This window comes from Acartia tonsa, chromosome 9, assembly GCF_053477335.1.
Source record: "Acartia tonsa isolate MP-2025a chromosome 9, ASM5347733v1, whole genome shotgun sequence".
Taxonomy (NCBI): Eukaryota; Metazoa; Arthropoda; class Copepoda; order Calanoida; family Acartiidae; genus Acartia; species Acartia tonsa.
In genome coordinates this window covers 22,638,194-22,661,198 of record NC_137268.1, presented here as the reverse complement: position 1 = coordinate 22,661,198, position 23,005 = coordinate 22,638,194, and the positions used below count along the sequence as shown (strand labels likewise).

Below are 23,005 nucleotides of genomic sequence, written 5' to 3'. Positions count from 1 at the left end.
TTTAACAGAATTACCCAACTTCATTTTAGTTATACCAAAAATAAATTAACAAAAAATGTTGCATAGCCTGGGTTTTTTTCTATCCTTTTTTTTGTAAAATATATTTTGATTAGTATTTTTTTTTTGAAATACACATCATTTTGATAAATATTTGAATCTTATTACGTCTGTATACATTTTTAAAAAATTTGCTTTGGCAACTCTAATTTTGAATGAACAGATTGTTAAGTGTTGCCATATGACTTTATTCCGGCCATAATTAGTCAACCCTGTTTAGAATTTTATTTTTCTCTTTTTTTCAAAAGTTATGATAATAAAAGAGCTATGATGATGATTTTTTGAAAATTTTTGTTTAAAGATGAACACCTTAACAATGAAATAAACAGTAGGTGTCATTTTTGGTCAAAATCTTATCGAAAAAAATGAAATAAAGAAAAATTCCCATGAATTATTGGAATATCATTTGAAAAATACCATTATATATCTATATATAACTGAATAATATTCATAAATGAACAAAAAAATACTTATAGCTTTTCGACAATATAAAAAAGTAAATATAAAAATTTAATATAAAAAGTTGTCACCTCTGTTTTGAGTGTGGCCGGATTTGTTTACACTTGAGGTGACGACCCTGCCCAGTTAATCCAACACAGAGAGAGAGAACAACAATGGCGGAAGGGGAGATAAATATTGATAATATAATTCAGCGCTTATTAGAAGGTCAAAAATTGATTATTATGCTCCAAAAATACCTCCATCGTGTTCCCCGTTATTTGTTTAATGAAATCGGTGCATTACTTTTGTGATTTTGTCGGAAAAAGTGATGTTTTTCATCATAAATGTGACCAAGTGTGGAAGGTTGAAAATTACTGTAAATTTTAAAATTTCAATAAAACACTTTGAAAAATGCCTTCTTCGCATGTTTTATTAAATTATATAGTGTAATTTGGTGTTTTTCACAACTTATGATGGATGTTATTATCAATAAATCCCGTTTTTCGAAAAATTTTCAATTTTAGTGATTTCAATCGGAGGGAGGGGACATTTGGAGTGTAGATTTTAATAGTTCAAAAGTTATAGAAACATGTTCTCTCATTGGTAGGATTTATAAACTTGTAGGACTTATCTTGATTAGTTGGTTCTATCTAGAAGTGTCCAAACTTTAAACTCTTCCAATTATTTTTAAGCGTTTTATACTTTAAATTCTATTTCGGACTTGGGAGAGACTTGTATTAATATTATTTTAGCATAAAGTGTCTTATCCCTATCAATTCCTATATTTTTAAAGATTTTTATTAAATATTAAATTCTCAAATTTGATTTAACTCGAAATTATTTTACTAGTTGCATGTTTTGACGTTTCGTTAATTAAAGAAGAAGAATGCTTTAGCCTACAACAGCAACTTAGAATTTTATATTTACTGCAATAACTTAAAGGCACTCAATAGGTTCGGGTTTCTTAGTTTATTTTGTTTTTATCGACGTTTCAAATTAAAAAAAATAACCTTTTGATTATACCTATTTCAAAATATAATCATGATTTATACTTGTTTTAAATCTAGAAATAGCTTGTTTACTTAATTTTATAAGGAATTTTTTTTTTCTGGATTGCATCACATAATCATGTTTTCCTGTTCATTATTACTCACAATATTTACAATAAATTTTTGGTCTGATTATGCAGCCAAGTCTTAATTTATAATATACTAGTGGTTGCGCGCCTAGTATCTATGGCCTATTTATCTGAAGGATGGATGGACATAAAAATAGCAAAAAAATCATCCCAGGCCTTAATCTATTGGTTCAGTAATTATCAAAATCTATAACTACAGACAAACCTTACCTTTTGCTTTGGTATAATAGAATTTATATTGAATTTCTAAATTAAAAGGATTTTTTAGGATTTATTTGAACGGAAAACCTTAATACTTTTTAAAAACACATGTAGTTGCCTATATTTTTTATTCTTTCCAATTTTATAAAACGTGATTTTTTCGGCTCCTATAAAAGATAGAAAGCTGAAACTCGTTGTCAACATTCCCACCAATATGGAGCACAATTAAGTATAAAACATGCATGGCGGTCGGGCTGCTTTAAGGCAGGTTTTTAGCTACTTTTCTATCATTCACATACTTTTTTGTTTTCTAGTGCGGGGGTCGCGGCCCGGGAAGACTGTTTCTATGACAGAGGCTGAAGTCAGAGGACTCTGTCTCAAGTCGAGAGAACTCTTTCTACAACAGCCAATTCTTTTGGAACTAGAAGCACCCCTTAAAATTTGTGGTAAGTATTTCATAATTTTCAATTTCTGATAAGGTTACGTCTGGTGTTCGTTTGGCAAAGGCTAAGATAGAACTGTAAAAGGTCATTGATTCGGATGCACAATTCTTACTTTGATTACCTAATGCCTCATATCATTTGAATTATAAGTATTCGGTACAGTAGTAGGCAGAAAAATTGTCTTGCTATCTCGGGACTATGTTAAACTTAATTGAAATTTAATCAGTTGATCGGATATTAAGATAAAACCTTACTACTTGACACGTATGTGTAATAGAATAGCGTTGGAATTTTAGGTTATTTTATGAAAAATTTATTAATTACATATTTGTTTTAAACAAAACTTTTATTTAATAGATACCTACTTTTTACAAAAGCAAATGTTCTTTCATAAAAGCCTATTTCTTACGAAACTAAAATTGACAAAAAAGATTATGGAGTATTATATTTCTAACTTTTATTTCCTGTATGTACTAGGTATGTCTTCTTTGACAACAAAATATTTACATAACATACAAGTAAAGTAACATAGTTCATGAGATGCAATAATATGGCTTACAAAATGTTGTAAATTATTTTCATATAAAAGAATGTAAATAGATTTATATTTTCTTTGAAATCTGATTACTATCCTAATTTTGTTGTTAAAAATTTTCTAAATTCTTTTTGTTTTGTTGCAATAACATTGTGAGACTTGTATGCCCTAACCAATCCTTCCTATTATTATTCCTTCCTCTCCATTATGTTATTTTTATCGTTTAATCATTTTTTTCCATTTTTGTCTTACTTATATGGTCCGTATGAAAACATTACTCCATACTTCCTACCTTATAGGAAACTACCATTAAACTGTCATTGCCCGTTTTAATATATACACTAATTAACGGAAACTGACTTTTATCTCTCTGCTTTTTATTTTTAAGCAACTGCCATGCAGAATCATAATGTTGTAACTATCTGTTTTTTTTTTACTGATTTTTCGGTTTCTTTTCATGAAGCAAAGTGTTTTTGGACACACACACAAAATGTTATCTTTTTTACTGTTCTTTGCCTCATATAAAATCCTTTTTACATCCCTAAATGTGTTTCTTATAATAATAACTATAAAGCAAGCCCTTTTGAAATTGTAAATTTGTAAGATCATGTGGAACAAAAGTATATAGGTATTAGATAATAATTTCTATTGTTTCCGTGACTCGTACAATCCTGCTAAAAGATAAAGCGCATGTTAGTTTTGCCAGGCTTAATAGAAATAAGAAGATTATGTCTAATGTCTAGGTATCATATATACTATTACTAAATGATAATTATGAAACAAAACAAATTAAACTTTAAGGTAATTTTATTTTTTTTCTAGGTGACATCCATGGACAATACACAGATCTACTAAGATTATTTGAGTATGGAGGTAAATATCTTTTGCCGTATTTATTCGAAACCGATTAATATCCGGTGGATTAGAACCGGTTCTCATCCATACGAAAGAACTATGTCCTGCATCGTATTACATGTTTTCAGTTTACAGTTTTCTTCTAATATAAAAATGTACAATTATATGATTAAAACCATTTTTTTGCCAGCGCCTTTGGCATCTCGGCTAGAAAAATGGTCTTGGTCCTATAATTGTACATTTTATATCCGCTGAAAGCTGTTTACAATATGATGCGAGAAATAACTAAGATCATTTTCTTCATATTATCTTTGAGACGGTACTCCCCACAAAAAAATACAACACTAACGATCGGACTTTCTGGCATTAATTACAATTTTTGCAACATGTTAGAAAGTGTACCTTATTGCCACTAGAATCTTAATTACGCTTAAATTAACGATCTTAGCTCTCCTTTAAAGAAGCCCGACTCTTAATTTACCAGAAGCTGCTTCGGTTCTTAAAAATATGCATCAAATTGAAACGTCTGAGTCATGTAATTTAGATAAGTACAAGTTTTAATTTTTTATTACGGTTGAATAGATATTTAATATTATACCTATTAAAAGTTAAACATTTTTTAAATACGGCAAATCTTGCGTTTTTTGTTTGAATATTCATTGAATTAAATTTAATTTTAGTAGCGGAGCTACCATAGAACTTACATTTTATATCTTGCGGACGTACTTCCATATGTGGATTTTTAAGAATTTAGTCTTGGACCATAAAAAATTTGTGAAACATTCATTAATAATAAGATTATTTTTATATAACTTACTTTTTGCTAAATATTATTTTAATGAATTTTGTGCAAATCTTTATTTCTAACGTCACATTTGATTATTTTGTCAAAATATAGTCTAAATAAATACAATTTTATCCCAGAGACAGATTTATTTTAGTCGAATTTGTGCCATTTTTTATTTTATTAGAGAATTTTTTCATGTTAGACGTGTTTGTTAGTCATTCAGGGGTTGATTTTATCATATATTTCAGGTTTTCGTAATTGTTCATTTTAGTTTGTCATAATAATCTTACTTTAAAGCTTTTAATTTATGGATACTTTCATTCTTGTAACATAAAAAGATAATGATTGATAGTTGAGTCTTGATAATGTTTAAAAATATTTATTAGCTTGAACTTTGATTTAGATTAGGATAAAGTGTTAGGTAACATTGTCATCAAGAAAGGGCCAAACTACTTTTAGTGTTTTATTCCTGTTTTTAAGTTTTAGAATACCAACATAGCTTTACGGGCTCTTAAAGCTTTTTTTTACAATGGGTTTATAAGGGGGAGGGGGGGAGTTATGACACTTTTGCGTAAACAGTGATTATAGGCTTTGTCTTTGGACTGAGAAGATGAATTTCCCCCAGATTTAAGATTTTTTTGGATAGGCCTCCAGGTTGTCTTTCTACAGGTAAAAATGAAAAAAAAAAATTTTTTTAAGAGTTAGATGTCAGCTTATTAGACAAAATATGTATGTTTTTTCTTCAAATATGTGAATAACAATCAAAAAGAAGTATATTTTGTTTTATAAGTTAACTTCTAACTCTTCAAAAAAAAAATCTTATTTTTAATTTTTACCTGTACAGAGACCACCTGGAGGCCTGGAGCTCCGGAACCTGGAGGCCTATCCAAAAAATCTTAAATCTGGGGGAAATTCATTATATAAGAATGATTTTATCCCTAATAACCTATCCTCTCAGTTCAAAGACAAAGCCGTTGTTGTTGTTTGTGATTGTAGACAAAGCCTATAATCACTGTTTACGCAAAAGTGTCAGAACTTTCCCCCCCCCCCCCTTACTTGCATCTAACACCAGATTATCATGAACTCTAATAAATAAAGTTTAACTTGCAGCTAGCTTAAATAACGATTCTCCCCTTCACCTCAACCCCAACCCCCCTCTTATTGGATGAACGAACTGACCAATAAATGATGTTCATTATGATAACAACCTAAATTGATGACAATTTTTCCCCTGTCATAATATTAACGTATATTCTATTTCAATTGTTATTACACATTATCTTCACTTCGGCCCAATATGTCTGCAAATTATCAAAATATTATTTCATTACTTAATCCTATATCCCTAGTTATATTTTGTGTGAAATTTTACTATCCATCCGAGAACGACTTAAGATAAGAGACTGTTTAAAGCGAAGCTCATTTGCATTTGCATGTACGTCCGTTCATAATCAAAGGCTTTTGCAGCTATAAATGTTGAAATTGTCCTTTGTTTTTCAAACTTACCCTATAGAGTTGGATACAATACCTACAGAATTTTGTTAAGACTTTTATTGATCAATAATAATACTCCGTGAATCAATATCCATGACACTTGATCTTACTTTCTTTATTTCGTTTGTCTAGTTATCTGATTTGTTAAGCTTCGCCATTATGAAGGTTGCCCGTCCTTGTTAAAAATATTGTTAAAGAGCAAAGCTGTCCTTATGTTTAGTTATGCATTCACATCTTGACCAGCTTTCTTTCAGGGTGGAAGGGAGGAGGTAATAGCGTTTACATTAATTTTTACAAATGCCATCCCCTGACCCTACTCAATAAGTCTAGGCTTCTATGAGCAGAATGATTAGGGTAGGGATTAGATTATCGTTCATTGTCTTATCCCTTAGATTCCTGTGGTGTTCTAGTCATTCATCTGTTATACGATGCATGTTAGTTTACTACAGTAGAGCATATAAATGTCGTACTGATATTTTAAATAGAATTATGTACTATTAATTTATCTAGGGGCTTAGCCTAAAATGGTGTAGGGGTATCCATAGGGGTTATATGTATGGCATTTAACCTTACCACATAGTAAGACAGGCGATTTTTTACCTTAAATATTACCAAGACTAAAGAAAATGATACTAAATAAATTATTCTCTCTATCGTACAAGTAAGTCTTGTATAGGCAATGCTAAAGTATACTAAAGAATTCATTTTAGCAATTATGCCGTAGTATTGTCTTTAAACTTCACAAATAGGACAAAATTAACAGTTCATGGTAAAAGATTTTGTATATACATTACACATACTCATTTCATGGTAGCAATTATTAATTTAAGATATGTCCCTAATGTTAATATTAATAGTACGTTCCTAATAAATCATTAAGTATAATTTACGCAATTGTACAACTACACATGAAATTAAGAACTATTTTGCATGATATATAATTTTTAAAAAGGGAGAGGTCATTTTCTAGTAAATCCCGTAAAGGTGTGTGTTATAAGGCCTAAAAATAGTAGTAGAACGATAAGGTGCTCTATATATTTGTATTTCCTATTGAATAGAACAATAGGGAAGAAATTTTTTTTTTTTTTTTTGATAACCGTACCTGGAATATCTGAAATTTCTATCAAACGCTTTGTTTGGCTCAAACTGACACAAATAAAAAAAATATAATTATAATAAATCAACCTGTAAAGAATGACTTCTTCCTTTGTTTAATGGTATAGATTGTTCTTAACCTTTACCTTGTACCTATAGAAAACATTATTATTATAATTATATTTTTTTTTATTTTTGTCAGTTTGAGCCAAACAAAGCGTTTGATAGAAATTTCGTATTTTTTTTAGATAATCCAGGTACGGTTATCAAAAAAAAAAAAAATTTTCCTATTGTTCTATTCAATAGGGAATACATATATCTAGAGCACCTTATCGTTCTACTACTATTTTTAGGCCTTATAACACACACCTTTACGGGATTTACTAGAAAATGACCTCTCCCTTTATCTGATTTTACCTAAAAATGACCTGATTTTCTTAGGATAAAAAAATGATATATCTCATGAAAGATTTTATATTAATCTAAAAATGCAAAATATTTTTAATCAATTATTTTTGAGCTAAAAAAATGTAATCATTATTTCCCTAAATTTGAATTTTCTACCAAGATTGGTTTTGCAATTTGTCCCCCATCTATACCTTCTCTTTTATTTTCCCCCAGTTTCTTTCATGGAGGGAGGGGACATTAGATTGGAAATTTTTATGGTACACAAATGGTTCTCTCCTTTACTATAGGTTCATTTTAGTACATTAATTTCCGATTGCTCAGTGCCTAACTTATCAACAATAACGTTAATCTACAAAAAGTTTATTATTAGTCATTGTGTACTGTATATACTGTACAGTTACACCAATTTAACGTTCATTGTCTTATCCCTCTAAATCCCTGGGTTTCTGTCCACTTCTGCATCATAATAGAATTACATAGAATACTGAACCAGAAAATATGTTAGAATGCCTATTAGATTTTTCTATCTGTGGTGTGTAGAGGGTTTTCCCTGGAAAGAAAGGAAACCAACTTTTCCACCTATAATTTTTCATCTACAGAAGGGGTAATTTTGTTATTTTGGGCTGTCAATTTAATTACAATCCATTGTCTTATCCCTTAAGTTCCATGCCTAAAATTATGGGGGGAGGGGAGGACATATGTATTTGAAAAGGTTTTTAGTTATCTAAAAATCTGTGTTTATCTTACATAAATTTGAGGTATTTCATGAAATGCATTCTTCAGTCCTCTTCTACTTTGAACACTACAAGATGGTTTATAAAATCAATAATTACAGCAATATTACAAGCTTTTATTGCCTTCAATTTATCTGTTATATCTAACAAAATAATGACGAAGAAACTGTCTTTATTTCTCGGTGTGCTAATTTTGTAGCATGGTTTAATTAGTCGAATCTTAAGCAAATATCACAAAAAGCAATTTTTGTTAAAGAGTTTCATGTGTGTAATACTGAATCCAGCCTTTTTCTTATATTTTTGAAATTATTCTCAGGTATTTTAAAGGATAAGACAATGAACGATAATTTCATGTACATCCCCATTGATGCTAAACAAAAGTACTCAAAGTTTTAAGGCTAATGAATAAGAAATTGTTTAAAAACCAGTATGATTTACAATGAAAGTTTCTATATATGTAAGTTATTCTTTTGTAAAAAAAAGATTATTTGCTAGTTTACAAGAGCACTAATTTCTCTTGTTCACAAGCTAGAGTGCAGAAATTGAACAACTCAGGGAGTAGGGAGGGGACAATGGACTGTAAATTATAGTGGTGTGGTACATAAAACTATAATGTTCGTTGGTTAATATAAACTTCGGGTTCTTTTATTAAAATTTTTATTGATTTGTATAAATCTTAAAGTGTACAAACTTATTCACCAATAATTGCTATCTACTGAATGGGTACTTTTTGTAATTGGGAGTAACATCAATTTATCCTTGGTTTTCTTATCCCTTAAGATCCCTGGTAGAATTGCAGTACTGGTAAGGAATTGTCTTTACCTTTCCATACATATTTATTCAGGGATTGAAGGATAGGATAATTGGGACTATTGAAACCTTCATTCCAATGTATGTTTGATAAATTTTGCAGTTGACAGCTTATTAGGGGAAGAAATTGATTAAGCTCAATATTCCCTTCTCCCCCCCCCCCCCTCATCAATTCATTATTTAACTATCAGAGTTTCATAAGACTTTTCTTGATTACTTACATTTAAAGGGTTTTCATAATGAAATTTGTTAACTCATCTGTACATATTCTTAACCTTATGGCTTCTTATTTTTTAACACATAACAAGATAATTTTGCATACATTTTAATTATGAAAGCAACAGAAGAAAATTTAATTTAACTTTGCATATTTAAAATATTTTGTGCTAAGGTCATCTACATTCTACCCCTCTTTGTATTTGTACTTAATTAGAAGTACTGTACAAGCGTATCTTTTCAGGGATCTTAAGGGATAAGACAATGGAGGATAAATTGATGTACATTTCTAAGTATGATAAATACAAAGACCCCTTCTGTAGATAAAAGGGGGGAGGCGGATGTGCCACTTTTTGAAACCAAAACTAAAAGTCAAAGGAACTCAACTAAAAAAAGAGTTACAGGTCTGAGATTTTGCATGGCAGTTGCTTAATAGGGGTACAATATGGAACTGTAAAGAAACGGCGGCGCAACCGCCGAAAACCGCCGAGAAAAGGCAAAAAAAAAACTCGGCGGGAAACGCCGGTTTTCGGCGGTTGCGCCGCCGTTTCTTCACAGTTCCATATTGTACCCCTATAAAGCAACTGCCATGCAAAATCTCAGACCTGTAACTCTTTTTTTAAATGAGTTCCTTTGTCGACTTTTGGTTTTGGTTTCAAAAAGTGGCACATCCGCCTCCCCCCTTTATTGGTTGAAAAGTTTGGTCACTCCTTTTTAGGAACCAACCAATCAAAATTCAATAACAGTATCAACTAAAGAAATAATGATGTTGTAAAACTTTGGGTGCTAGTGTTTGAGAGTTGCCTAGCAGACAACCAACCTTTATTTGAAACTCTATTATAGTGGTAGTAGATGTATTTTAATGATCTTTAATTTCAGGTTTCCCCCCAGAAGCGAATTATCTCTTCCTTGGTGACTATGTTGACAGAGGTAAACTTTTTAAAATAAATAGACAGACATATCCAAGTTGAGAAGTAGTTGCGCTATAACAAGTTTGTCTGTCGGTCATGCTTAAAAAGACAACTTCATTGTTGGGTATATTTGTGATTTTTATTTATGATATATGCGCATCTGCTGCATACATTTTGTTGTCCGTCTGTCTGTTTGTTGGTCATGCTTAAAACACAAAAACCTTATTATTTCAGTTAAGAAAAAATGAGTTTTTATGAAAACTATTTTCGATAATTGTTTTATGTGTTCAAAATATACTGAACTATATTTCTTGTTTTCTATCAAAATGCGCTCCTATTGGACATAATCACCCTTGTTGTTTTTATTAAAACTTTTTGCTATATTTTCCAACTTACATAGTTTCCCCTTTGATTTGCCTTATCTTTATTTTATTAACTTAATTCCCCTTGCTGCTATATTACTACATACACTCCTCTCAGGGATAAGACAATGTACGTCCCCAATGATTGCACACAAAAACGTTTGGTCACTCTTCTTAGTAAACCAATCAATCCAATTTTAATTATAGCCCCCAATGTTGTAAGCCAACGAATAAGAACTGTGGAGACTAGTGTAATCAACAGCCTAGTGTCCCCTCCCTCCCTGCATTTATATAATAAACTTATTTATTGCTTTTGTTCAAGCAATTTATGATTAACACTGTACTTCGTTATTGTAGCATAAATTAGTATACTCACCCATTTATGTTAAACAAAATTATCCTTCCTTTAAATTAAATTATTACTAAAAGATTTGACATGGTTTTTTTGAACCAACCAATCTAAAGGGGGGGGGGGGGCGAAAGTGACACTTTTTTAAACCAAAACTAAAAGTCAAAGGAACTCAATTAAAAAAAGAGTTACAGGTCTGACATTTTGCATGGCAGTTGCTTTATAGGGGTACAATATGGAACTGTGAAGAAACGGCGTCGCAACCGCCGAAAACCGCCGTGAAAAGGCAAAAAAATTCGGCGGGAAACGGCGGTTTTCGGCGGTTGCGCCGCCGTTTCTTCACAGTTCCATATTTTACCCCTAAAAACAGGGTGCCGTAGCCGTATAATTTTGATGCGGCTCCGGCTCCAGCTCTAGCTCCGGCTACTACCTTAAAATTAATATATCAATTTTTTTTTCATTATTGAATTTGATAAAATAAAAAAAATAATATAAAATATTTTGCTTTTATTTGATTAAAGCTATATAAAAGTAGAAGTATGTGTGTCTATTTGTTAAGTAACAATAGTTTTTCAGTTTATTATATGGAAATAGACCGTAGCCAAATTATAATATTACTTTAAAAAATCATTTTTAGCTAGTCCGGAGCCGGAGCCGTTTTTAACGAAAAGTACGGCTCCGGCTCCACCAAAAATGTTGCTGCTCCCGGCTCCGGCTCCAGAACACTGCCTAAAAAGCAACTGCCATGCAAAATCTCAGACCTGTAACTCTTTTTTTAGTTGAGTTCCTTTGTTGACTTTTAGTTTTGGTTTCAAAAAGTGTCACTTTCGCCCCCCCCCCCCCCCCCCCTCTTTAAGAAAAGTTTTGATGTAACGTTTTTATGACACTTTGTGGGTGCCATTAATGTCCCTTACCTCCTAGACTCTTGAAATATCTTATAAGAATAGGAGTAAAATTGTCTTTTTAGATGAATTTTTCAACACCTAATTAAACCTAGATTAATTTTGGATTATTTTTTTTTCAGGAAAGCAGTCTTTGGAAACTATTTGCCTGTTACTGGCGTACAAGATCAAATATCCAGAGAACTTCTTCCTGCTGCGAGGCAACCACGAGTGTGCCAGCATCAACAGAATATACGGATTCTATGATGAATGTAAGTTGACACCCGCGACTTGAGCGAATTCGCTCCTCGTTGGGAGGTGATAGATTCGAATCTCAGCCTAACACCGCGTCATAAATAAAGATGATTAAACTTCGCTATATCAGGTGCACGACTTCAATAGTTAGTGTAGGGGAATGCCTTGGCCCAAAACAGGCGCAACTCATTACTGATTACTTAAAATGTTCCCTTCTTAAATACCTAAGTACCTAGGTAGTGTTTTCATTGTTGCTTATGAAAAGTAAAAAAAAATTTTAAATAAATAAATATTTTTTCTTTGGTAAATAAGCACTAAAAGGCCACGCTATAGGTAAACAAAAACACTGAAGATAAAAAATAATCAATTTTTCTTGAATTTTGTACTTAGTAATCTATTTTGTTTTGTCTTTTACCTACTAATAAATGATCTTTTTTTCTACAAAATGACTAGTGTCTATAGAACAAAATTTTAACTTGTTTTTGAAAAGTCACCTTACCTAAGCCTTTTAAAGTCTATAGTAATATTATTTAACTTGAAAAATAAAAAACATCAATAAAACAAGTAATTTATAATAGAAATAAGGATGTAAGATTGAATCTTCCCCTAAGATAATCACAAAAAAAATCAGATTTTAACTGGGTACAAGTAGTGTAAGATCGGATCATGGAAAGAAAACGAAGTAGCGGGATTCGTCTTATTATCACAGTAGATTTTCTCCCATTTCAAATCCCTGCGGGGGGCTCATACCTTTTGGGGCCTATTTCCTAATCGTGCGGGGCAATCATTAACATTTATCTAACCTACAGGGTGGCCACAATGTACGGATTTACGGAAATGTACGGAATTTACGGATTTTCAAAAAAGTGCTAAAAAAATCTACGGATTTTTATTTTTGGTGTACGGAAAATCCGTACTTTCTATTTTAAAATAAATTTTTTTTAGCTATTTGTCATACTGTAGTTACAAAGGTGTTAAAATGTGTTATAATTAGTGTTATGGTCTTAATGAATTAAGTAAAATGTATCATTATTTGTAAATTACATTTGGATTTCACGGGAACCAGAGAGGACAAGAATGGTGTAACAGAAGTTTGATTATTCTTCTCTTAAACATTCAATTAAGTTTATCTGTCTTTGTGTATCTGTCTGTCTGTACTACAGGATATCACTAACCACTGAACCTCCTATTGATAATTTTTATTGGTTCCAAACTAGAAGTGTCTAACATATTAGAAATTCATTTATACAGAAGGGGTAATTTTGTTTATCATTATATAGGATGTTTATCATTTTAATGTCTTGCCTTATCTATTCGAGTTCCAGTATATAACTCTCCCCCCCCCCCCCCAAAAAAAAAGGGTTACAAAAAAAACAAGGATGAAAACATTCATAAAAGCAAAGCTCTAAAATCTAAGGAAGGACAAACAAACAAAAACTCTTGATTTGCAAAATTGCGTAAATACAGGATACTGTATAATCAGATAAATATGATAATTGTTTCATACAAAAAGTTGTTGTCAAAAAGTTAAAAATCTTCACTGTAAGAGAACTTAATCGGTTCAGTGGTCAGCGAGATCCTTCGCTACAGACAAGATTTTTACATTACATAGGACTAATTGAGCTTCGCTTTTAAGGATGTTGTCATTCTTGAATTGAAGTAAAACACTTTTTTACTCACTAGGTTATCGATTCTCCCCCACTTTTAATTTCATTTATATCAAGAAAATTAAGGGGGGGGGAGCTATTTCCTAGTGATGATTTCTCTTGGGAGGTTGGCGGTACCCTCCCCCAAAATAGCTATAAACCATCACAGGACCTTTGAGAAGCTAGACTGTAAAGGAGAACCATATCGGTTCAGCGGTTAGTGAGATCCTTCAGTACAAACTTATCCTTACATATTCTACCTTATACTTTTACTTAGGGAGGGAGGGGACATTAGGCTTATTATTACACTAGTCCCCAAAGCCTTCTTATTCGTTGGCTCAACAACTTTGGAACTTTTACAAATTTTTCCTGGTTGGTACATTAAGTTAAGTGTCCAATCATTTCATTCACTAATTGTAATCAACAGAAGGGATAATTTTGCTTATCAGCAATGGGACTGTAAATCAATTTTTTGGCCATTGTATTATCCCTTTAGATTCCTGCTTTTTTTCCGGAGGAGGGTATATTAGTCCAAGTCTCTAAGGACAAAGGGTGTTCTATAGGCGTTTATTAGTTAGTTTCTACCATGGATTCTTCACGTAAGGTGGTTGTTGAGCTCTGGTAACCCCCCTCCTATGTTTTTACTATGGCTAAGGCGGGGTCTCTAACCCTACGGGGCCAATACCTGCGATGCCTAAACCCTGCAAGGCTACCCAGAACCAGATCAGTAGTAAGAAACCACAATGCATTGCTGAGACATTTTACTAAATAATATATTTACTAGTATAAAAATGTACGGAATTGTACGGAAATGTACGGATAAATGTACGGATAAATGTACGGATTTTTTTTTTAATATGGACGGAAATGTACGGATTTTTTTTTAATATGGACGGAAATGTACGGATTTTTAAAAAAAAAACCTTGTGGCCACCCTGAACCTAAAATAACCTATCAAAGGCTACTGTGAAAATACGACGAAACCCGCTACTTCGTTTTCTTTCCATTATCCAAATTTTCCTTGTTATTTCTAAATCCATGTGACCGTGTTGTTTTTTTTTCAGGTAAAAGACGTTACAACATCAAATTGTGGAAGACATTTACTGACTGTTTCAACTGTTTACCCATTGCAGCAATAGGTATGAATATTACAGTATAGTCGTAGCTACTCTGCAGTTCATACTTGCATTTAAAAGTTCTTGAATCTTTAACAAAAAAAATGTTGGTTTATTATAGAAGATTTTTGAAGATTTCGCTCAAAATAACTTTGTTGTTATTCCAATTTCCTTTTTAATTTTTAATTATCCACCTCTAGTTGGTTTATTTTGATTAGTTGGTAATGGTATAGAGATCAACTATTCATGTAACAAAAGTATTGTCAATGTTTCTTCGAATTATATCCTCCTTTTTTTTCAACTCGAAATGTTTATTTTTCGCGTAACAATGACTTTTTTCAGGTTTTTCAAAATTTTGAAAGTACATCATTAAAAAAATTTCCAGACTATTAAGATTTTATTAAGTAATACTAGTGGTTTCACCCCTAACATCTAGAGCTCTATATTCGAAGAAGTAGAGATCAAAGAGCGAAAATTAGATTATAACTACCTCAAGGCCTTCATCTAAAAAAAAACCACCCCGATATTAATGTGAAGCTTCCCTAAAATCGAGAACTCCATCGGTTCAGTAGGTATTGAAATCTTGAGCTATAGAAAAGAAAACCTTACTACTTTTTTTAATAGAAATTACTTTTTTGAGAGTAAATACATTAAACAATAACTCTTTGAATCTTACAATGGTTGTGTTAAGTCAATATTTTATTGAATAGTTATCTTATCTTCTAGACAGCATTCCGCGGATATTAAAATGAAAAGTTGTAAGATGAAAAACCGGAGTAACAAACCTAGTATTAAATTTACGATTTTATTTTTAATATTCTTGGAAAAATATTATGCTATAAATGATTTTTCAGTACGACTGAGAACCGGTTCTAATCCATCAGATATTAATGGGTTTCGAAGCTATACTGGAAAATATGTTCCTTGTTGTGTTTGTTTACACATTGTTATCCCAAGACGTCATTAACATAGAGATTAGTTTTATCACTGGAATAAAGGAACACTTACCTAATATACCCTAAATGATTAAAAAAAAACTCCTAAATACAGAAAAAAAGTAAAAAAAAACCTTGGTTTTCGAAGTTGTAGAACAATCAGAATGAATATGGAAAAAAATATGTTCTCTATTAAAAAAATTCATAATATTCAAAAAACAGAAATGTTTTCAAGGAATAAATAGCCTAAAACTATCATAGAATATATATGAGTCTTCCCTAAAAGGCATAAACCAGTAATTTCAGAGATATTTTTTTTAAGACGAATAAAATACTACTTTATTTTAAAGGAGTAATGAACACCGAAAATAAATTTCATGTATTTTTTAAAATGATAACCCAAATTTACATTTGATTTTTCTATATTCCCATTGAAAATGAGAAAACGCAGTGCAGTTAATTTTTCGCCCTGAATTGAATAACCGGCAGGGTTGTTGAGGTTTATTTTATTCTCAATTTTCCTATCTCTTTATTGATGGAAATAAAAGGTGGGAATTGAGGTTAACTCTTTTCTTCTTATTTCTTGATGAATATTCAATTACTGGTTCATGAATAGTTGGGATTGGATATCTGCAAATAAAAAATACAGACAATTTTAAACGAACTCACGTCTATTTCATGTTAATGAATAAACAGTTTCATTTAGTCCTTAGCAAGTTTTAGGCCATTTATATGTTTTAAACATAATTTTGGAATGTGTGTATGTCCCTAAGAGATTTTAAAAACGCCCTGGGTTTTTAGTTGAAAGGATGATTCTAGCAAACATAAGTAACTACCTACATTCACAAGCTAAAAAATCTTCGATAACTAAATTTTGTAACAAAAAAAAATCAGTCCAACAAATGCCTTTTATCCATGTAAGAGATCATTTACCTAACTTATACGCATAATCTATATATTAAAAAGCATAATATTCTTTTTCACGTCGAAGAAATGTTAACATTGGTTTATCTATTCATGGCCATTGTTTATAGGACTTAATTTTTTCCCTCAAATTAAAAATTATTTGAAAATGATGTCCAGTACCTAATTAGAACTGGTTCTTAGCCATACAATAAATCATGTATAGCATTATATTACATACAGTTTTCAACGAATATTAAAATAAAAATCATAACTATTAATGTGACTTTTTATTTAAGTTGATGAGAAGATATTCTGTTGTCATGGTGGTCTATCTCCAGATTTACAAAGTATGGAACAAATCCGCAGGATCATGAGACCCACTGATGTGCCAGATACAGGTAAACTTGCGCCCACACTTCTCCACCATTATTAGAACAGTACCATAATGTTTAACCAAGAGGGTGGGGGGGGGGGGGAGTTCTGTAAAATTTACTTGATCGTAATTATTGGATTTATATTTAAAATATGACGATGGATCATAATTTATAAACGACAAAGGTTTAGTTTTGTGATGGTTCAAGCCTTTTCATTGGATTTCTAAATCTAGGCCATTTATTACTATCTTAATGTGTCAGAACCTTGTGACCTTAGTATTATAGCTTGAATTACTTTTATTTGTTTAGAATAAAAATTTTATTACTTTTGTCCGATGTTTGATATCGAAAGTATAGAAATAAGTTTTTGTTTCAAAGCAAGTTTTGAAAATTGTGTACCAAATTTTTTTATCTTTTAAATTACAATATGTTCCAAGTAGCTAATCTTGTTGAACATATTGATGGAATCTTCCCTTTGTATTAAAAAAAACTAATGTTAATATGTTTGTCAGGACTGTTATGTGACTTGCTATGGTCAGATCCTGATAAGGATGTCCAGGGTTGGGGAGAAAATGACAGAGGTAACATTTTATTATCAACAAGAATCATTAAGAGTTACAGGATGTGTGTGTGACGTGTGTGTATGTGATATCTTACCAATCCAGGGAAGGATTATAACTATTTTTGGGTGAGGGTATCATTCAACACCCCTACAAAGAATTTGTCCCTTGCTTTTCTCTTCTGATTTTTTTTCTTCATGGATTATTGTCTTTCTAAACCATGTTTAATGCGAAAATTCACGAATGGACAAAGTTAGTTATACAGCAGATTTCAAAATAAATATTTTGTCCTTAAGCTTGATTTACAGAGGATAAGTAAATTAAATAATGTATTATTCTAGGTGTCAGCTTCACATTCGGTGCTGACGTTGTGAGTAAATTCCTCAACAGACACGATCTTGATCTTATCTGCAGGGCGCATCAGGTTGGTCCATGGGTGGTAGATAGACAGTAGTAATGGATAGATAGATATCTTAAATAGCAGCCAAGAAAATCAGTTTTCTACATAGAGTTACGGGCTAAAGTTATAGAACACATTTTCAGTATGGCTTCAAACCCGATTATTATCCGCCGGATTAGAACCGGTTCTCAGCCATACTGAAAAATCATGTATAGCATCGTATTAAAATGATAATCATGAAATTAATACCTGGTTTTAATTTAATGATTTTTATTTTTTTTTTATCCGCGGAAAGCTGTATAAAAAACAAAGCGATAAATCACAATTATGCATAGAAACTAATATAACCTGAAATAGTCAAGCATTTAATGTTTATATAAGTGTTTGTTTATTCAAAGTTTATAATGTTTATTCAGAAAGTTACACACCAATTTTATTTTGCATAATCATACTTTTTTCTTTACTCAAATTCATCATTTACGGTTTCTGAATCCTCAAAGTATATTATTGGCATAATATTTATAAAATGACTAGCATTTGCGCCACTAGCATCAAGGGATCTGTTTTCAAAGGGAATAAAAACAGCTTAAAACCATCCCAAGACTTTAATCTCAAAATAGAATAGCCTAAAACCATCACGGGACCTTTGTGAAAATTACCTAAAATATTGAGCCTAATCAGTTCAGTTGTGATTGAGATCTTAAGCTTCTGACAACAAAAAAGCTTTACTACTTTATATAATTGGATATTTCTAATAACCATCAAAGTCCCTTTAAAGCTAAATGAATGGTTCTAGGATATGAGTCACTAAACACCAGGGAGGAAGAAAGGATTAATTGGACTTTAAATTGTTCTGTTACCAAAACTTTTTAAGACAGACTATTTTTTTTGTGAAGATTCCCTGTACAAATAAGCACTCTGTTTATTTTTTACTTGGTCCGTCAGTCTATCAGTCATGCTACAAAAAAAGGATAAAAACGTAAAAAAGGGAGACTTTTTTTCGCGTAATTTCATAAATATAGCTGTTGGGTTTACGTCAAATGCTCTTATTAAGTCAAAGTGTTTTGAATTATGCCCAAATGAATATATAAAATGTTCTAAAATTAATTAAGAGAAATTTGACCAAATAAGAGCATTTGACTAAAACTCATCCTACTTTACGGCATTACGCGAAATACCTACTTTATACGGTTTCGTTCTTGATTCATGTGTCACCACTGATTCCTATGGCTGTTGTCATGTTTGGATTCTTATTTGTTTGTTACAGGTTGTTGAAGACGGGTACGAGTTCTTTGCCAAGAGGCAGCTTGTCACCCTATTCAGTGCTCCAAACTACTGCGGAGAGTTTGATAATGCCGGCGGAATGATGAGTGTGGATGAGACACTCATGTGTTCCTTCCAGGTATAGTCATAGGTAGATAGACATAAGAGATAGATAGATAAACAGACACACAATGCCATTGGAATGATGAGTGTTAATGAGATACTTCCAGGTAAAGTTATAGATAGATACAGACAGATAGGCATACAGTATACTTTCATTCATGTGTTTCTTCTCATGTAATAGATAGATTTTGGAATTGCAAATGGTACCTTAAACTTAGAGGCAAAATTCTCATAAGGGAGTTATCTAATATGTTTTCAAACTTTTCTGTTAGGTGGTTATAATTACCCCTATACTTCGTCCCAGTTGTATGCCTTGGCACCTAGGGTATCCGTATATGGTGAAGGGGTTGTGTAAACTATTTAAAACACCCCCCTGTGACCTCTTAATTCATTACAAAACTGGAAAATTCTAACGATCCAGTGGTTTACCAGTTCATAACTTAAAAACATAATACACCATGTTGCTTAATACAATATCATAAAAGCTGTTTTATATTGTAGTAAAATGTTTAAAGATATTATATTAATTTTTTTATTTTTCTAGATCTTGAAGCCTAGTGAGAAGAAGGCCAAGTATCAGTATCAGGGAATTAACCGCCCCCAGACCCCGAGGGGGCCGCACAACCAGCCCGCCAACATCAAGAGAAAATAAAAGCTTTACGTAGTTTATATGACGATTTATGATGATGATGATATATATTATACCAAACCATAATTATAATATATATATTATATAATTAATAATTATATTGTAACACTCAATATTCATACAAATATCTTCCCCATTCCTCTTTAAATTATTTCCCCAAAAAAAAGTTGAGACTTGTAAGAATATAAAATAAGTCTTAACTATTATATTACAAAGCTCTCACCAACTTCTGTTAAAGAAATGCTTTGAAATTACTTATTAAAGGAAAAGTGAAAAAAAAATCACATGATTTACTTACATATCTAAATATTCTACCTTCTAGTATTTCAATTTTATTTTAAAATCCTGTTAAGCTAAATTAAAACTAAAAGTAAATATCAAATTTCTTTACCATGTAATGAATTTTTGTGCTAATAAGAAGTAAGTTTTCTTTTCCCTGATAGGTCGTTGTATACTTTTCCAGGGCGTGGCATCCGTTAAATCAGCTGATAACATACTACCACTCGGCTATACATACTTCCAGCCGTATTTTAAAGTCATTGGCAGTTGTCTGGCCCTGGAATTTACATTCTTTTTCCCTCCCAAAAGGGATTTTAAGTCTCTGTCATGAATTCTTACAGTACTAAAATAATTATAATTATGTACTATTTTTAACATCTTTTAATTTTGCTATTATATTTAATAGAAAATCCAATCCGTTCTTAAACTTAACTGCTTTAAGAGAAAGGGTTAAAAAGGTGTTAAAATGTTATGTATTATAATTTTCTAAAAAAAATCACACATGAAATAGTGATATAAATAATCTACACATAAGTTAAGAATCCATTATCCATACCCCCAGATATAGTATCCGTAAGATTCCAGGCAGGCTTTATTATAAAAACTAACAAGGATGACAAGTTTCATAAACACCACGAAAGCACAAAAAATGACATGTTGCAAGACTAAATATTTTTGTCGTTTTTACACCGCACATACATATTAACAAAAACTAGTCCCCTTATTACTTTTAGTGGCATAAAACCTGCCTGGAAACAATATCTGTTCCTTTTCAAATAATAAATAGATACAACATAATAACAATGAATGTAAAAAAAAACAAATATTTTGTGGCTAGCTCTTGTGCGTGTGTGTGTTTGTATACTTATACTAGGCTTGAGCTGGTTTTAAAAAAAAACATAAATGTTTTCAGCAAATGTTAAATATATTTAAGCATAATAAGGTCTCTTGGAGTTATTCTGTAGCCCAAAAGACTTTAGTAATGTCTCGGAAATTGTTGTTAATTGGGAAATTTACAAAAAATGGAACCATAATTTTTAATTTGGCAGCCGTTTTTTAATTCTTTCTAATTATTTTACTTACACCCCCAATTTATGTTTGGCCTACATTTGATTGGCGCTATCTTTTAAAGACATTTGAAAATTACTAAGGCTGCTCATTTTACTTATTTTATTTTTTTTTACACCAAAGCAATTTCTTATTTTGTCATCCTTAATAACTTGTAGATTATCACTTTAAAATCAATATAATTATAATTTTCTCAATTTATTTTGTTTATTTTTGGCAATTCTGTACTAACAACTAAAAAATTAGCAAGTCAAAATATGAACGCTTTTCTAGTTATATAATTAGGTCTTAATAATTTATTACTTTAAGTTGTATTCCTAATTATTTCATCAATTCATCTGATACTTATTTCACATCCCATTTTGGCCAAAGATTTTTTATTACATTCTGTTGATTTGTTTCAAATAAAAAGGATAAAATTTGACGTCTTTGGCCAATGTTAGGATTACGTTAAATTTGTGACTGGCAAAAAATCTTAACTTTGCCATTTTTTATATTGCCATTTGTGTTTAGATCATCAGACTTAAGTTATTAAAACTTATTGTTTACATATTTTTCATATGTATAATAACATCTTCATTAAAGCATTATAGTCGGGTTTTTAAGCTATTGTTACACAAATGATAAAAGAATTACACTTACTGTTTTCTGCCAATACTAAATTGTAGTGCATTGTGATTTTGTGTTGCTTAATACCTATAGAACCCTAAAATAATGTTATTTTAACATAGGTCTGGTGTTTAGGTGATATTTTATTTTAGAACCGGTTTAGAAACTTGTTTTTTTTAACAACCATTGAACAAGATATTTATCTTTAATATCGAATGGAGCAAAAGCTCTTCATTCTGCCCGTTTCTCTGTAAAAGATATTGTGATCTAGTTATCTGCCCTTTCCGCCATTTTGTATTTTTATGGAGAAACATAAAAAAAACAGAAAACAAGTTTCTATAAAAAAAACTGGATTTTAGATTTAATTTCATTGTTAATATTCGCTGCTTCTTGTAATATCATTTATACTTGTTTATAATTATTCTTTTTAGTGTATGGTATATTTCTTAATAATTATCTTCATTTCATTAATTATTATATACATTGTATACTCAAGTTATATTTATTTTTCATTACCCCACCCCCCTTTTTTTGGCGAATTTTTGTAACATTTTTCAAATTAATTTCAAATAATTTTATTATGAAAAATGTTATTAATTTTTACCGCGTTTATTTTTTCTGATCAATAGTTTTTTATCTTGGTCGAATGAGATCTCATGTTTTATGTTTATTTGGTAAAGTCAATAGTTATCTGATGATATAATTTTGAATTGAAATGGATTTACCATACGATGTAATTTTCCCAACATTTTTCAATAAACTTATCAATTAAAGTAGGTAGTGTTTTTATTTAGTTTTTTAAGCTATAACGTTATTATTAATTCTCTAATTCCCCAAGAACAAACTTAAACGATTCTAGACTTTGATGAACTTGAAATTTAACAAGAATGACAACATCCATAAGTAGCAATGCACAAAAATATTTTATTTTAGGATATCAATTAGTTAAAGCATAACAAATAAGCCCCCCGCACAGGTTAGGCATTTAAAGATAGGTTAGGTGTTCAATCCGACGTTTGGGACTCCTGCGTTTGCCCTAGGACCAAAAGATCTACTCATCAACCTATATAACTAAAAACAATTGAAATAGCTGCTTGTCCATTCAT

The 23,005-nt window shown here is 31.0% G+C and overlaps 1 protein-coding gene across 10 annotated transcripts; it reads left to right on the top strand.

Moving 5' to 3' along the window:
- The first annotated feature begins 569 nt into the window (after positions 1 to 569).
- Positions 570 to 22,672, top strand: LOC145328525 (serine/threonine-protein phosphatase PP1-beta catalytic subunit). 10 transcript variants are annotated; one of them, XR_013882489.1, is made up of 12 exons: positions 570 to 723; positions 2,152 to 2,283; positions 3,638 to 3,688; positions 10,094 to 10,144; positions 11,861 to 11,989; positions 14,683 to 14,757; positions 16,871 to 16,972; positions 17,461 to 17,529; positions 17,850 to 17,932; positions 19,176 to 19,310; positions 19,839 to 20,313; positions 22,259 to 22,672. XR_013882489.1 is itself a non-coding variant. In XM_080172240.1 (11 exons), exons 1-11 carry the CDS (start codon positions 672 to 674, stop codon positions 19,944 to 19,946), a joined length of 987 nt encoding a protein of 328 aa, XP_080028366.1. In that variant the 5' UTR covers positions 570 to 671; the 3' UTR covers positions 19,947 to 22,672. The 10 variants fall into 10 exon arrangements, 1 of the variants encoding a protein (XP_080028366.1); XR_013882486.1 differs by having other exon boundaries at positions 22,022 to 22,672; XR_013882484.1 differs by having other exon boundaries at positions 21,010 to 22,672.
- Positions 22,673 to 23,005: the final 333 nt, after the last annotated feature.